At 48.1% G+C, this 14,941-nt stretch overlaps 1 protein-coding gene across 1 annotated transcript in view; it reads right to left on the bottom strand.

The window, feature by feature from the left end:
• Nucleotides 1-8,526: 8,526 nt before the first annotated feature.
• The window catches only part of PRSS55 (serine protease 55), a gene marked incomplete at both ends in the record, with an annotated part of 33,599 nt that continues 27,184 nt past the window's right edge, over nucleotides 8,527-14,941 (bottom strand). Inside the window, 3 exon segments of the mRNA XM_082626741.1 lie at nucleotides 8,527-8,695; nucleotides 10,189-10,214; nucleotides 10,216-10,491. Coding sequence (XP_082482867.1) covers nucleotides 8,527-8,695; nucleotides 10,189-10,214; nucleotides 10,216-10,491 — 471 coding nt within the window.

The following is a 14,941-nucleotide window of genomic DNA, read 5'->3' as shown; positions in this document are numbered from 1 at the left end:
TTCATCTGCACCGTCATGACCTGGCGTTGGCCTAGGCAGTCCATGTGACAAACCCCCATTTCACAGGCCAGGAACCCGGGGCGTAGGTGCCCCTGTTCCTGGGGCCTAACCCCTGAGCCTCGGCCAGGGTGATTCTGGATCTGACCCTCTACGGCTGTCGAGGCCAACTCAGGACAGGGGCGCCCAGGCCTGGCCTGCCCCCTTGGTGTGGGTGACAGGGATCCGGCTCTGCTCTCCCAGCCCCAGACGAGGCTTCCTTTCCTCTCCTCGTCTGTGCCGGCAGCTGCTCACACAGCATCTGAGCCCCTGGGTGATCTGGGCTCAGCGCCTTGGAAGGATACTCCATGGGGAGGGGTGGCCCCTTCACGGACTCAGGCAGAGACAGGAGCCAGGGACCAAAGATGGAAAATGCCTCTTCCTGGGCCTGTTCTGATGTAAAACTGCAGAACTCAGAATTAAACAGGTGCTTGACATCACAGAGCAATACCGCCCAATGAAGCTATTCTGGGGCCTGAGGGCACTTAGGCATTTTGTGAGTTTTTATTACTCAAGATAATGAATAATATATAAGTCTGTACAGTCTCAATTCAAATGATGACTCATGTGTCACATTTCAATCTAACCCGTGTTTTAATGTGATCCTCCTAGACTTTAGAAAGCCAGGGGCCCCTGACTTCTTGGTAATTAAAGTTTGGATCTTTTAGGGAAATACTTCTCGAAGGGTGGAACACGAACCACTCCTGGTTCCTGGTCCATGAAGAGATAAGTACAGAAATGGAGAGTAAATGCTTAGAAACCTTCAGAGCAATTTAATGAGTGATTTTATGTGGGTTGAATCTAATAATAAAAGTTTGAGCTTGTATTTTATATGTTCATTTTTTGGTTCATTTTTCTAGTAATTTAATTGTATTACGTTTTATGAAAGTATTGGTTTGCAGGAAGTTAGAAATTTAAAACAAGAACCCACAAGCTCTGTCCTTCCCCACAGACGGTCTGAATGCTCAGGTCCAAGGCCACGGCCCTTCCTGCTCACCACCGCCAGGCTGCAGGGCACAGAGTTCACGCCCATACAGGGCAGTTCATCCGCTGCGGGGCTCTCTGTGCCTGGCACGTGCTGGGCTCTGGCTGTGTGACCCCTTAGCTGGTGACCACAGCTGACCTTCTGGCCCCATGGTGTCCTCCCAGGGCTTGTAGACCAGTGACCGAATTGGGGTGCCTGAGCTCAAAGCCTGACTTTGCCACGAAGTTGTAGGGTGACCTTGGGCAAGTCACTTCCCTCTTTGGGTGTCAGGTTTTTCATCATTTTAAGGGCACTTCCGGTTCTCTCCTATTCCTGGTTGAAGGCAGGACACTGAGTGAGTCCCCCATCTCTGGATCAAGAGACGATGGAGAAAGAAGAGACGACACTGAAGAACGAGGGAGTGAACACCCCAACCAGAGAGAGGACGAGGAGGAGACCTGGAAGACAGACCGGGAGCCTGGATTGCTGTATTTGGCTTTTGTGACCTTGGCCAGGGACACGTGTGCAAAAGTGGACTTGAAGGAAATGAAAGAATCTCCAGTGAAATGCGTAAGAGAGGGGATGAGATACTCAGGAGGAAGAGAGGGTGGGGAAGGTCTTTTGCCCACGGGACAGGCAGGAGTGGGGACGGAGACCAGGCAGGCTGGGAAGTTGAAAGGGCAGAGGGAGGAATTTGAGCCGCTGCTGTGAAATGTGCCTTTTGGGAAAGAGAGCTGCTACTAGACGCCTGGTGGCAAGTTTTGATGTGAATCCAGTGTTATCTCTTCAAGAAAACTTCCAGTAAAGACCTCGGATGCCCCTCAGAGTTTCTGGACTGGGACCTTTATTTATTCTGAATGCAACAGCAGCTGAGGCTGGCCTCAAGGCAGCCCTGTTTTTTTTTTTTTTGTTTTTTGTTTTTTTTTTTTGCGTTACACAAAGCTTTGATGGTGAGTAGCTCAGAGAACTTGTCTATCTTGTTCCTTGTTTAGCAAGTGCCGGCACTTCCTCTGTTCTCATCAAATGCTGGTTGAATGTTATTGTAAAAAGCCTGTCATTCTGTATTGTCCGTGGGATAAGTGTAGGGGACCAGGTATCTCTAAAGGCGGCAGGAAGCCCTGGTCTCCAGTTTAGACACCTGTGCGCCATCTTCATCTTTTCTTCGCCACATGACCACATGCCCTTTCTTATGTAGATTACTCAGTCCTCTCACTGTCCACAGGTTTGCTATGTCCCCATTACCCTGCTCCGCCCAGCAAGCCAAGCTAACCATTTCCATTGTTAACCTTGCTCTAAGAGATGACTGCAGACTGTAAACAGCTTAAAGCACAGAGACTTCTGGAGCGCTACAGGAATTGTAGAATGTTAGCAACATCGAACACTGGGCTTCCCTTCAGTGAGATTTGTCACTCTGTCATTTCTCGTCCAGTGCTGGCTTCCCTACCACAGTGCAAGCTGCAGAGAGACATTCACCATGCCTACCTGGTCATAGTGATAGGCCCGGACCTAGGGGTACTGTAGGTGCTTAATAAATGTGTGTTGACTGAGTGGCTTATTGACCGATGGCTCCCATGCTCCCCGTGGAAGAACCTCAGTCTAGAGGGGAAGGAGAAGCCTCTTCCCCTGTTCCACTGCTCTTCCAGGATCCAGGATAAAGAGCTGAGGTGCTCTGGCTACATGTGTACACATGAGAAATCAGGGGGTTTTACTCTGTAACTTTCTCTAGAGATTCCTTTGACCAAGGAGGACACAGAGTTTGAACCAGTGTGATCAAATTCCTCAAAGAGTGAGTGATACCTGAACCCAGGTATCAGACCTGCGGGTCAGTGTTGTTGCCTTGGACAGTGTCCAGAGGCAGGGTGGCCCAAGGGCTCAGTCCACCTCCATCTAGACCAGACTGGTTGGGTGTGAATACAGCCCCACCTCCTCAGAGCCCTGTGACCTTGGGCCTTGGTTTCCTCAGTCTGTAAACAAGGCCCAGTCGTAGTACCTATTTCATAGGGTTACTCTGAGGATTGAGGGGGACTGACACTGAGCAGGGCCCCGTGGGGCTCCTGGGCACAAAGACTTTCTGTGTGCCCCGTTTCTTTGATTACAGGACATAGGCTTCATTCAGCCTCCATGACCTTCCCTGAGTTCCAATGGGCAGATTCAAGCAGTCGTTAATTAGGGAGGGAAGGGATGGGAGACAAGGGAGGGACACTCAAGAGAAACAATAGTGCCGCCTTGGGGCAGGGTCCTGGTTCCCCATCAAGGGACACAACAATATCTTTGAGCTGTTTTGCAGTTACCCCCTCCAGGTAGGAAAAGTTAACAATTAACGATGGTATGCTTCCCACAGGCATGTAGACCCCAGACCAGTTGGAAGCAGAAGGTTGATGATGCCAACTCCACTTATCTCACCACCAACCAATCAGAAAAATATCCACAAGCTGATCACGCCTTCTTTGAACCATTACTATAAAGCTTCTCGCCACCCTCTCCAAGGGGGGCACAGTTTTTGGAGGTGCTAGCCTGCTGTGTTCCCTCTTTGCCTGGCAAAGAAATAAAGCTATTCTTCCGCTTTCCTCCTAAATTCTGTCTCCGTGTTTCTATTTGGCATTGGTGTACAGAAGCCGAGATTTCAGCAACAAGATCTTAATATGTATAAGAGTATTTACAAGGGCGGTTGACGTTTAGGAAGCATTATGCACATGGCAGCCTTTATTAACAAGGAGGGTTGCATGGTGTGTATTCTGCCTGCTCCTCTGGGAGCCTGGAGGCCAGGGAATCTGAGACATTCTGGACTTCAGCAGCAAGGGAGCAGTGGAATTAGAACCCAGGCCACTTGGGCTACTGGGGTGCCCTGGGGGCTCCAACATGTCTATCCCTGAAACCGAGTGGGGCCTGGGCATGGAGGCCTCTTTTTGTCCCCTATTTCTTGTAAGCAAGACTCCAGCCTCCATGACCTTCCCTGAGTTCCAAAGGGCAGATTCGAGCAGTTGCTCATCAAGGGAGGGACAGCCAAGGAACCACCTGAGGCAAGATTAAAGGGACCAGAGAAGCCCATCAAGATTAGGAGCCGGACCAGCTGAGACCCTGCACACACCCTCATCTTGTCAGCAACCCCGCCCTTGAAGTACTGTTATAAAACTCATCACATCCTCCTGCGTGGGGACGCATAGTTTTTCGATGCAGGAGCCCACTGTGTCCCCTTTTGCCTGGCAAAGTAATAAAGCTATTTTCTATTTCACCCAAAACTCTGTCTCCGAGACTTGATTCAGCACCAGCGCAGAGAGAAGCTGAGCTTCCGGCATCACCCCCTGCCCGCACCCCCGTTCTTGGCACTGTTCCGGCCGGTGAACGCCTTCCCTTCTCTGAGCCTCGGCTGCCTCATCTGAGCAGTGGGAGTGGTCCTCTCTGTCCTGCTACGTCTACAGGCAAAAGGGATGGGCGAGAAGGTGCTTTGCAACAGGAGGGGTAAAAGGTTTCACCGTTGCTTTCCAAACAAGCGAGCTGTGTTGCGGGGTGGGGTGGGAGGGGGATGGGGGAAGGATGCCCGCAGAGCTTTGAGCTGCAAATGCTCCTCTTGCGAGAAATTGCCCAGAATCTGCTTCTTAGGAAACCAGGTGACCTCGAGTGGCGGTCAGCAGTCCACTTCATGGGCTCCATCTGCGCCCACAGCGGTCATGGCAGAGCGCCCAGGCCGGCGACACAGGCACCCGGGCAGCCGGCAAGAGGGGGGTGACATCTGCGCGGGGGCGGAAGCGGTGCGGCATTTATATTTGGAAAACAATATGCATTTGTCAGGGTTTGCTCTTTCTTTTCTAAATTCAGAACATTTGGGGAGAGAACAAGAGAGAGGAATATTGATTTCCGCTCCGGGAGAGGATGACGGATGGCAGAGAGGCAGGAAACACGGACACGTCCCCACCTACCCCTCGCCATCGACTCCATCTCCGCCGCCGCCTGGCTGCCGCTCCCCTCGCCTCCTTCCCTGGCTTCTCATCCGCTGTCACTCTCTCCCTTTCCCCCCTCGTGGCCAAAAGGAAGTTGCTGCCAGGGTTAGAAGGAAACACTCCCCATGCCCCACCCCACTGGACCCCTAGAAATTTCACCGAGGTAGAAGACCCCTGACATTTGTTGGGTTTATTTCCCACCCCCAGGCATGTACATGTCTTACCAATAAGTCTAGAGCAGGTGCTACTTCTTGCTCACTAGGTCCAGTCAGTATTACGTCATAAGTGTCATGCACCAGTACGCTATCGTGTGCAAGTGAATGGGGTCTTGTGATCAAGATCCCTGTGAGCTAAACTGTGATGTAGGCCTGGAGAGTTGATATCCACCTGAGGTGGGACAGTAAAGGTGTAATGCTGGCCTGGTCAGCAGAGGACAAACTGCTTCTGGTGGATCTCACGGACAGGAATGCAGAAAAAGGCATTCTTTCAGATCAAGAGCTGCATAGCAGACACTGGAAGAGATGTGTCACTTTACTCAAGCAATGAAATCACATCTGATACAGCAGCTGGAATTGGAGTCGCCACCTTGGCACGCTTACAGTAATCCTCTGTCATTCTCAAAGACCCGTCTGTCTTCTGCCGAGGCCAGATGGGAGAGCTGAATTGGGGATGTGGTGGGAATCACCACCCTTGGGTTTTTTAAGTACTTGATGATTGCACTAATCTCTGCAATCCCTCCAGGAATGCAGGGCTGCTTCTGTGGTTGACTATTTTCCTAGGTAGGGGCAGTTCTAGTTGCTTCCACTTGGTCTTTCCCATCATAATATCTCTTACTCCACAGAGAAGGGAACCAGTGAGTTCAGAGTCAGCGTCCAGTAGTCCCTAAAAGGTCTTATTATTTCCTCTTCCCCAGTGCACAGTTGGCAAAAGCCTGTGGGTCCTTTTGGGGAAGGCTGGGAGAATGATTAACAGTATAAATATTCCATAGTGTACCAGGGTCCTTCATTCAAGGGGTTCTGAGTCTATAAAGTGGCTCAAGTCTGAGAATTAACAAGCCGTGACTCTTGTTTTTATCATTCAAGTTAGACTCTTTTCACTTGACCTATTTTCTGCTTACACAGAACAAGTAAGAATTAGTAGGCTTCCTATCTATTTCACTTCTAGGAACCCCATGACGAACTAGCCAGCCATCGGTCTGCAGGACTCAGGCCCTTCTGATTGCGGCATTGACCCTGCTGTCCGTCACAGGGACCCTTCCCTCCCTGCCTTCGGGGCTTGAGTGACGCCTCTGGTCCCTGCCACCATGGATCCAATCACCCTCATTGTGGTTACGTTTCCCAATTCCGTGAATTCAGTTCCCTCTGTGAAGTCTGGCCCACAGAGAAGAGCCAGGGATGCCAGGGCTTCCCTCTCAAGTTTATCTCTCACAGTCGTGGTGAAAGGCATGTCTTCTGGACCTTCCCAGGGTGGGGAAGTGAGTAGGTTTCATATGACAAACTCACTCGAACATTCCCGTCTCCCTAAGTCATGGAATCCCTTTTTTTTTACATTAAACCAAAGCAGGTCTCGCAATTCTAATTCACTCACTGTGGGTCTCCTTTTGGCCATATTTCAGCCAAGCAGTGAAGCAAACTGTTAGAGCCCTTTCTTCCTCCCCAAGATGCAAAGTTAGATGCAGAATCCCTGCTTAGTGAGCCCGTGGCAATAAATGCCGCCTGATCCAACTTTACATTCCTTCCACGATTTATCCCACAGCCTTAATACCCATCCCCACACGTGTGGCCCGGGTTTCTATCTGCAGGAGTTAGAAAACGCAGAGGGTAGTGCATCTCCTCACGGGTCACGCTTTGTACCTCATTTTAGCGGCTGCTGGGACTTGAGTCTGCTCAGAGGTCTAGAAGCCAAGAGCGGTGGTGGGGTCGACACTGGGGAGAACCAGCAGTGTCTTGCTTGTCAGCTGCCTCAGGGGCGGTCATTACCCTTTCCGCAGGTAACGCAGGGTTAATACCCTGGGACGGGCCGGGGTGGAGAGGCCACTTCTCCTGGGGACAGAGAGACAGCTGCCACTGGCAGAGGAGATGCATCAGAATTTAGGGTTCAAGTTCCCCAGCTCCATCAGGGTCTTCCCACACACCCCCATTCCAACTTGCAGGATCCCATTCCTTCCCAGTCCGTGGCCTGGGTTTAGCAGGAGACACCCTGGGAGGCTGGGAGTTCAACTCGCATTGTAATTCAGCCAGTCACAGGGGGAGATTGCGGGTCTGATTTTCAGCAATCCCAGCCCTGTGGCTACAGCGGGTAAGGGTCTCCTTCAGGGCAGACATAGAAGCCTCCAGGTCATTTACGGGGCCCTTGAGCTAGGAATTCGAATCCCTGAGCTCATCCTTTTCTTTCCCCCTTTGTCCAGTAACATTAGAAACCACCAGCCAATTTCATCATACTCGTCAGTTTGAAAAAAATGTTTGAAAGTATCATACACATGGTCACCCAGATCCTAGCTTCTCACGAGTGCTGGATTAGGAATTTCCAGTGGTGATACTTTGCTTATCTCTCTTGCCCCGTCACTTCATGGACTGTCAGTGCTCTTTTTACTACTGGAAATAGAGTCATTAGTGTCTTTCAATCTAATCTGACTAGAGAGCTAATTCTAGAAATCACAGCACCAATTCAGAAAATCCATCTTTAAGATTTTGTTTCTCTAGAACCACTCTTGGTCCTAAAATCTGTATTAGTCAGAGTTCTCCAGAGAAAGGTGTAAGGCACTGTGTGTGGGTATGTGTCTGTGTGGGTGTATTTGTTATGAGGAATTGGATCATGTGATTAGGGAGATCTGCAAGGTCAGATCTGCAGTGTGGGCTGGCAGGCTCCACACCCAGGAGAGCTGAGGTGCAGGTGGAGAGCCAGGAGAGACAGAAGTGTGGACGAAATCCACAGGCAGTCTGCTGGAGACACGCCCTCTTGCTTGAGGAGGCTGGTCTTTTTGTTCTATTCAGGACTTCAGCTAATTGGATGAGGCCCACCCACATTATGGAGGACAATCTGCTTGTTCAAAGTTCACCCATTTAAATGTGAATCTCATCCAAAACCACCCTCCAAGTTAACACATAAAAGTAACCATTGCACTCCCCCAGGTATCCTTCAAATGGTATTTTATGTTAGCCCCCCACGTTAGCACTAACAAAGTGCCCAGGCTTACATTTATTCTGAGACAACTTATTTTCACCTCTCTCTTGAGCAACCTTAATTTTTCCTCAGCCCCACCCCCCCCCTTTTTTTTTTGCAGTACACGGGCCTCTCACTGTTGTGGCCTCTCCCATTGCGGAGCACAGGCTCTGGACGCGCAGGCTCAGCAGCCATGGCTCACGGGCCCAGCCGCTCCGTGGCATGTGGGATCTTCCCGGACCGGGGCACGAACCCGTGTCCCCTGCATCGGCAGGCGGACTCTCAACCACTGCGCCACCAGGGAAGCCCCCCATCCCCCTTTTTAATCATCTTACTTTCATTCTCTGTCTTGGGAGCCCCCTCTTTGGAGAAGGGTCTGCTCCCTTTTCTCCCTGCCCTCAGCTTGTTACCAGTTCTCACTGTAGGTTATTCTCGAGCCAAGCTGACGTCGCTCATCTCCTGCTTGCCCTTCATTTGCTCTCTTTCCATGCTTGGAAAGACCTCGCTTTTCCCTTCCGCCGATCCTTCTCCGTGGTTCAGCCCGTCTGAGGAGGCTTCCGGGTCCTGCCAGCTCCTGGTGATGGCCCCCTGCACTCTGCAGGATTCCCCACACCCTCTAACACTCAAGTGGAAGCGTTGGGTGTAGCTGCATCACCATTTGTCAGGAAGCTCCTTGAGGAGAGGAGCTGCATCCCCCCTGGCAGTCAACACTGTGAGCTCTCAAGACGACTCAAGCACTGAACGACTCGGGGCTGCCATGTGCCTCATCCCTCTGGTTTTGGTCCTTATTGGATTCCCTGGGCTCCCAGTCAAGATGAAGTGGCAACTGAGGAAACGCAAAGCTTGGGCTCTTCCATGACCTACAGCAGTGACGATCGTTCTTCAGAAAGAGACTGTGAGAGAAAACACTTCCTAGTTCTCCCTTTTCCCACTCTAACCCTGCTCTTCCAATGGTCTTAAAGCAACAGTCTCTGACGTCATTTCTTTGTTTCTTCGGGAGCTCCTGAGAGCCTGGGATTCGGCTGTCCAGGAGGTCAGTCAATCAGAATGCATCAAATGGCATCTCCAGTAGCCAGACCCTTTTATCTGTTCCCAGCATCCTGATTTTTGTGTGGGTGCATCACCTGCACCCACAATCAGGGCACATGGTTCTGGACGGCTGGTCCTTTGCTGGTTCCTGGCATGGGCATGTGACTCGGGCCTAGCCTAGAAATGTGCCACTGTTGGCCACAGTGACTGGAGCAGCAATGGGCTGCGGGCCTGTGTGTCAAGAGAGCAAGACCACAGGCTTTTGCTGGAATTATCAAGAACAAGGCTCTCTCTGTTGGAGCTGCTAAGCTGGTGGGATACAAACTAAAGGCACCAGTGGTCATGATAGCCACTGCTTGGAAGCTCCTTTTGAGAAGTGATCCGTGTTAACATCTACGGAGCCCCTGGATTCAGCCATGCCTGAAGGCAATCAACACACCACTCCTGTTTCTTGTTTTGCTTTGTTTTTCTGTTATGTACCTCTATAAACAACGCTTTTTGGCTTTAGACGGTTTGAGCTTGTGAACTCACCTGCAATGGAGAGAGTCATGACTATTGCAGGGACCCAAAGCCCAGTCCCCGAACCATGGCTCCAGCCTACCTGACTTCTGCTCCTGCTCTCTGTTGGCAGCCTCGGCTCCTAGCCCTGACCTCCAATCTGTAGTCAGTCCCTCTGCTGGTGGTTCATTCTCACACACTCTCCTTGGGTAAAGAACAGCATCTGGGCTTCCCTGGTGGCGCAGTGGTTGAGAGTCTGCCTGCTAATGCAGGGGACACGGGTTCAAGCCCTGGTCTGGGAGGATCCCACGTGCCACGGAGCAACTGGGCCCGTGAGCCACAACGACTGAGCCTGCGCGTCTGGAGCCTGTGCTCCGCAACAAGAGAGGCCGCGATAGTGAGAGGCCCGCGCACCACGATGAGGAGTGGACCCCGCTTGCCACAACTAGAGAAAGCCCTCGCACAGAGGCGAAGACCCACCACAGCCAAAATAAATAAATTAATAAATAAATTAAAAAAAAAAAAGAATAGCATCTATTTTATTATTTGTAGAAACCTAGCTTAAAACACCATGCAGGGCAGAAGGCAGAGCAGCAGCCAGAATCTGGGGCTGCCTGGCTCCAGGAATTCCGAAGCCTGAGAGTTCTTTGATTTTTGTCTGGGAGAGGCTGTCGTTTTCTCAGCACTAAAGGGCCTTCCCTCTAACTCAGTCACCTTCTTGATCCAGGAGTGGTAGTTTTCTAACAAGGTGTATATTCCTGGAATGTTCTTCCGTCCACAACCCTTTCCCCAGCTGATGATGCCCACCTGGTACCACTTCTTGCCAGCTTCTGTGGTACAGACGAGAGGCCCCCCGCTGTCACCCTGTGGACAGAGAACACAGATCAGCAGCGAGTCCCATCTGAACCTGTCCATCTGAGGCGGAGTACAGCTCACTCATGGAAGAGGGTTCACGGACCTCCCGACCCCAGGCCGCCCAGGGGAATGACATCATTGCAGATCAACACCCACCCTGTCGTGGCTGCACGCGGGGCATGTGCAGCACTCAGCCTGGCTCCAGGAATCGTGGTATGTAGAGCGTGGGCATGCACACACTCCATGCATGGCACACAGAGAGGGAACTGGAACATGGAGGACCTGTTGCCCAGGCTGAGGAAGAGTGGGGAACAGATTTGCGGGTCTTAAATCAGAAGCTCTGGACAGAGCTGTAAAGGGAAGGAATGAAAAGAGGATGCGAGGGGTGCTGTTAGGCCTGTGCATGTGAACTGGGTCTCCTTTGACTCTCCCGTTGCGGAGCACAGGCTCCGGACGCACAGGCTCAGCGGCCACGGCTCATGGACCCAGCTGCTCCGCAGCATGTGGGATCCTCCCGGACCGGGGCACGAACCCGTGTCCCCTGCATCGGCAGGCGGACTCTCAACCACTGCGCCACCAGGGAAGCCCTGAACTGGGTCTCCTTTGATGTTCTTCCGGAGGCGTGTGGGAGAAGGATGTCTCTTTTTAATTCTTTGCTGTGGGTGTTTCAGGGGGCAAGTGAGCTAAGCTTTTCTGACTATGTGACCCCTCCAGGGTGGAATCACTTGGGTCTATGACTCAGATGATTATCTATTTATATGAAAGTATGTACCAAGTCCCCACCGTGGCCCACACACATATATGGCTTCCTTTTGTCCATTTTAATACAGGGAAGATGAAGCTGAAGGAGGATGAAGGGCTTCCTCAGGGTTACGTGGTGTTTTGGGGCCAAAGCTGGAACCAGGTCTTCCTGATGCCAAAGCACATGTCCTTTCCCTCTGGGGAGCTATAATTGTTCAAGTGGCCTTTCTTTCTCAGCGGAGAGATGGCCTCCTTTTCCATGGTCATCAACAGGACCGGGAATGGGATCTAAGGGGAAGGAGGAGGATCAACACTGCCTGGACATGATGTACGAGGCCCAGCGTTGGTCCCCTGACTTTTCTTTCTCAACCACGCCTTCATCCCACATCTCTGTGAGGTAGGTATTTTGAGTCTCATTTTATAATTAGAAAATGGAAAGTCAGAAGAGATCTGCTCCTTCCCCTGAACACATCTTCAAGGAGGAAAAACTAACTGTTAGGCACTTGGGATACAAGACCTTATGGTCTAGGGAGGGAGACAACAATGCAAACAAACAGGATCAACTGCATTTGATGAAACAGGAGAAGTGGGAAGAAGATATGGAAGCAGTACAGGGTGGGGAGGAATTGACTCTGTCGAGGGAAGGGTCTGCCAGGATAGCCTTCAAAGCGTTTTGTTTGAAGGATGAATAAGAATTTGACAGGAAGAGTGAGTGGGGGAAACTGATTTTTGTTTTTTCATAGTGTAACCTTAGAGGATTACAAAGAGGAAAAGCACTGGAAAAAGTAAACCACAAAATTCAGTTGATTTGAATTTGTATTTTAAGTACAGCATAATCTTATTGCTATTACTTGGAACATATTTAAATGTTTCCATCATAAAATTATAATTTCCCTTCATTATGTGATTATGTGTTTTATTCAAGTTTGCTAAGTATAAAAGTGTGATTTTATTTTTAAAGGCAATTACTTTTAAACCCTAGGGGACTTTCTGCCTGGCTTACCTGGATTTAAGTGATGATAATATTATATAATTTCAGAAAAGTTTCCTTGCCTGGATCACTGTCAGCTTATTCTCAGCAATAGAAAGCTTTCTAAACAGAGAGCAAAGCTTTTCACAATTTTTTTCTTCAAAAAGGCTTAAAACGATAACAGCGCATTTATTTATGGCACTCAAGTAATAGATGATTAATTTTAGAAGCTTTCATTAAAGTGCATTTTGATAGGGGAGGGATTGGAGCAAAAATCCTAGACTCCAGATGGTAGATCCAGCCACTGAAGCAAAGGGGACAGAAAATGTCATCAAAGGTGACACTTGATTGTTTGCTGCAGTTGGTTTTGACCATTTGAATATGGGATGGTGATGAATGGAAAAGACTGAAAGGATAGGTGTGAATACTGAGGAGGGTGAGCAGCCTGGGACCACCTCTAGTCTCCCACGCTGGCAACCCTGCCCTAGTGACCTGCTCTGCTTACCTCTCCACACTCAACCCTTGTTATCACTGGCTTCTGAGATATTGAAAGTTCCCTGAACACAAGCTACTTTTTCAAGCCTCCGTGATTTTCCCCCAATTCTCCCTGGAATGCTCTCTCTTTCCAATCATACTATTAAATGTTGTTTTCCCCTTTTCAATTGATATTGGAGCCCTTTGACTCCTGCGCCAGTATGAATTGGCTACTCCCTATGTCTGTGGCATGGCTAGGATCTGAGATCTTCATTTAACCATTGCTATTGGGAAGCTTTGTCTCCTCTTTGTTTTTTAAGTTTGATATAACTGGAGATTCATGTGCAGTTGAAAGAAATAATACAGAAAGATCCCATGTACCCTTTACACGTTTCCCCCAATGATACCATCTTGTAGAACTACATATAGTACAATAGCACAATTGGGGTGTTAACATTGATGCAGTCAATACACAGAACATGTCCATCATCACGAGGGTCCCTCATGTTGCCCTTTTAGTGCTCTATCCACTTCCTTCTACCCCTAAACCCTCCTTAAGCCCTGGCAACCACTAAGCTGTTCTCCCTTTCTATAATTTTGTCATTTCAAGAGTGTTATGTAAATGTCCATTGACAGAGGAGTGGATAAAGATGTGGTACATATATACAGTGGAATATTACTCAGCCATAAAAAATAACAAAATAATGTCATTTGCAGCAACATGGATGGATCTAGAGATTGCATACTGAGTGAAGTAAGTCAGACAGAGAAAGACAAATATCATATATCGATTATATGTGGAATCTAAAAAAATGGTACAAATGGTACAAAACAGAAATAGAGTCACAGATGTAGAAAACAAACTTATGGTTATCCGGGGGGAAGCGGGGTGGTAGGGAGGGATACACTGGGAGATTGGGATTGACGCATACACATTGCTGCATATAAAATAGATAACTAATAAGAACCTACTGTATAGCACAGGGAACTCTACTCAATACTCTGTAATGACCTATATGGGAAAAGAATCTAAAAAAGAGTGGAGATATATATATATATAACTGATTCACTTTGCTGTACAGCAGAAACTAACAACATTATAAATCAACTACACTCCAATAAAAATTTTTTAATAAAGAATGATATGTGAATGGAATCACACAGTGTGGGACCTTTGGGGGTCAGCTTGTTGCACCTAGCATGAGTCTCTGGACACATTACGTGGTTGCATGAACCAATAGTTTGCTTCTTGTAACAGCTGAGTGGTATTGCATGGAATAGATGCAGTATATTTAATTATCAGTGTATTTAATTATCCACGTCTTATAGGACATTTGTTTCCAATTTTGGTCTATTATGAGTAAATCTGCTATAAACACTCCTGTACAGGTTTTTGTGTGAACACAAGCCTTCATTTCTCTGGAATAAACGCCCAAGAATGGCATTTGCTGGGTTATATGGCAAGAGCACGTTCAGTTTTTAAAGAAACTACAAAATTGTTTTCCAGAGTGATTAGACTATTTTAAACTCCCCCAAGCAATATACGAGTGATCCAGTTTCTCTACATTCTTATCAGCATTTGGTGGTGGTACTATTTTTTATTTTTTAATTTTAGCCATTCTGAGGTGTATAGTGATACCTGATTGTGGTTTTAATTTGCATTTGCTTGACGGCTAATGATGTTGAACACCGTTTCATTTTCTTATCTGCCATCTGTATATCCTCTTCAGCCAAATGTCTATTCTTGTCTTTTGCCCATTTTTGAGTTGGATAGTACGTTTTTCTACAGTTGACTGCAAGAGTTCTTTATATAGTCTAGGTATAGTTTCTTTGTTGGATATTATCTCCCAGTCAGTAGCTTGTCTTTTCATCCTCTTAATATGGTCTTTCATAAAGGAAAAGTTTTTAATTTTGATGAGGTCCATTTGATCAATTTTTCCTTTTATGAGTTGTGGTTTTGGTGTTACTCTATGTCCCAAAGACTTTCTAGTTTTTTTTTCTAAAAAACTTTTGTAGTTTTACATTTAAGTGCATGATCCATTTTGTTTTAATTGAATTTATTCTAGGAATTAATGGTTCTCAATTTTTTTAAAAAAATTCTTTACTCAGATTTTTAGCTTTATTTTTCCTTATACTATGTGTATTAATAAATGGAATCCATGTATATTAGTGAAACCCTCTATTCTACCTATTACAGATCCTGTCTTGAGTAATAGGTTATGAGACTTGTGTTTTCATATGAATCTTCTGTTTTAACAGGCCTCTTATGAAGCT

This window comes from Mesoplodon mirus, assembly GCF_964341445.2.
Source record: "Mesoplodon mirus genome assembly, chromosome: 1".
NCBI lineage: Eukaryota > Metazoa > Chordata > Mammalia > Artiodactyla > Ziphiidae > Mesoplodon > Mesoplodon mirus.
This window is presented reverse-complemented; position numbering and strand designations above follow the sequence as displayed.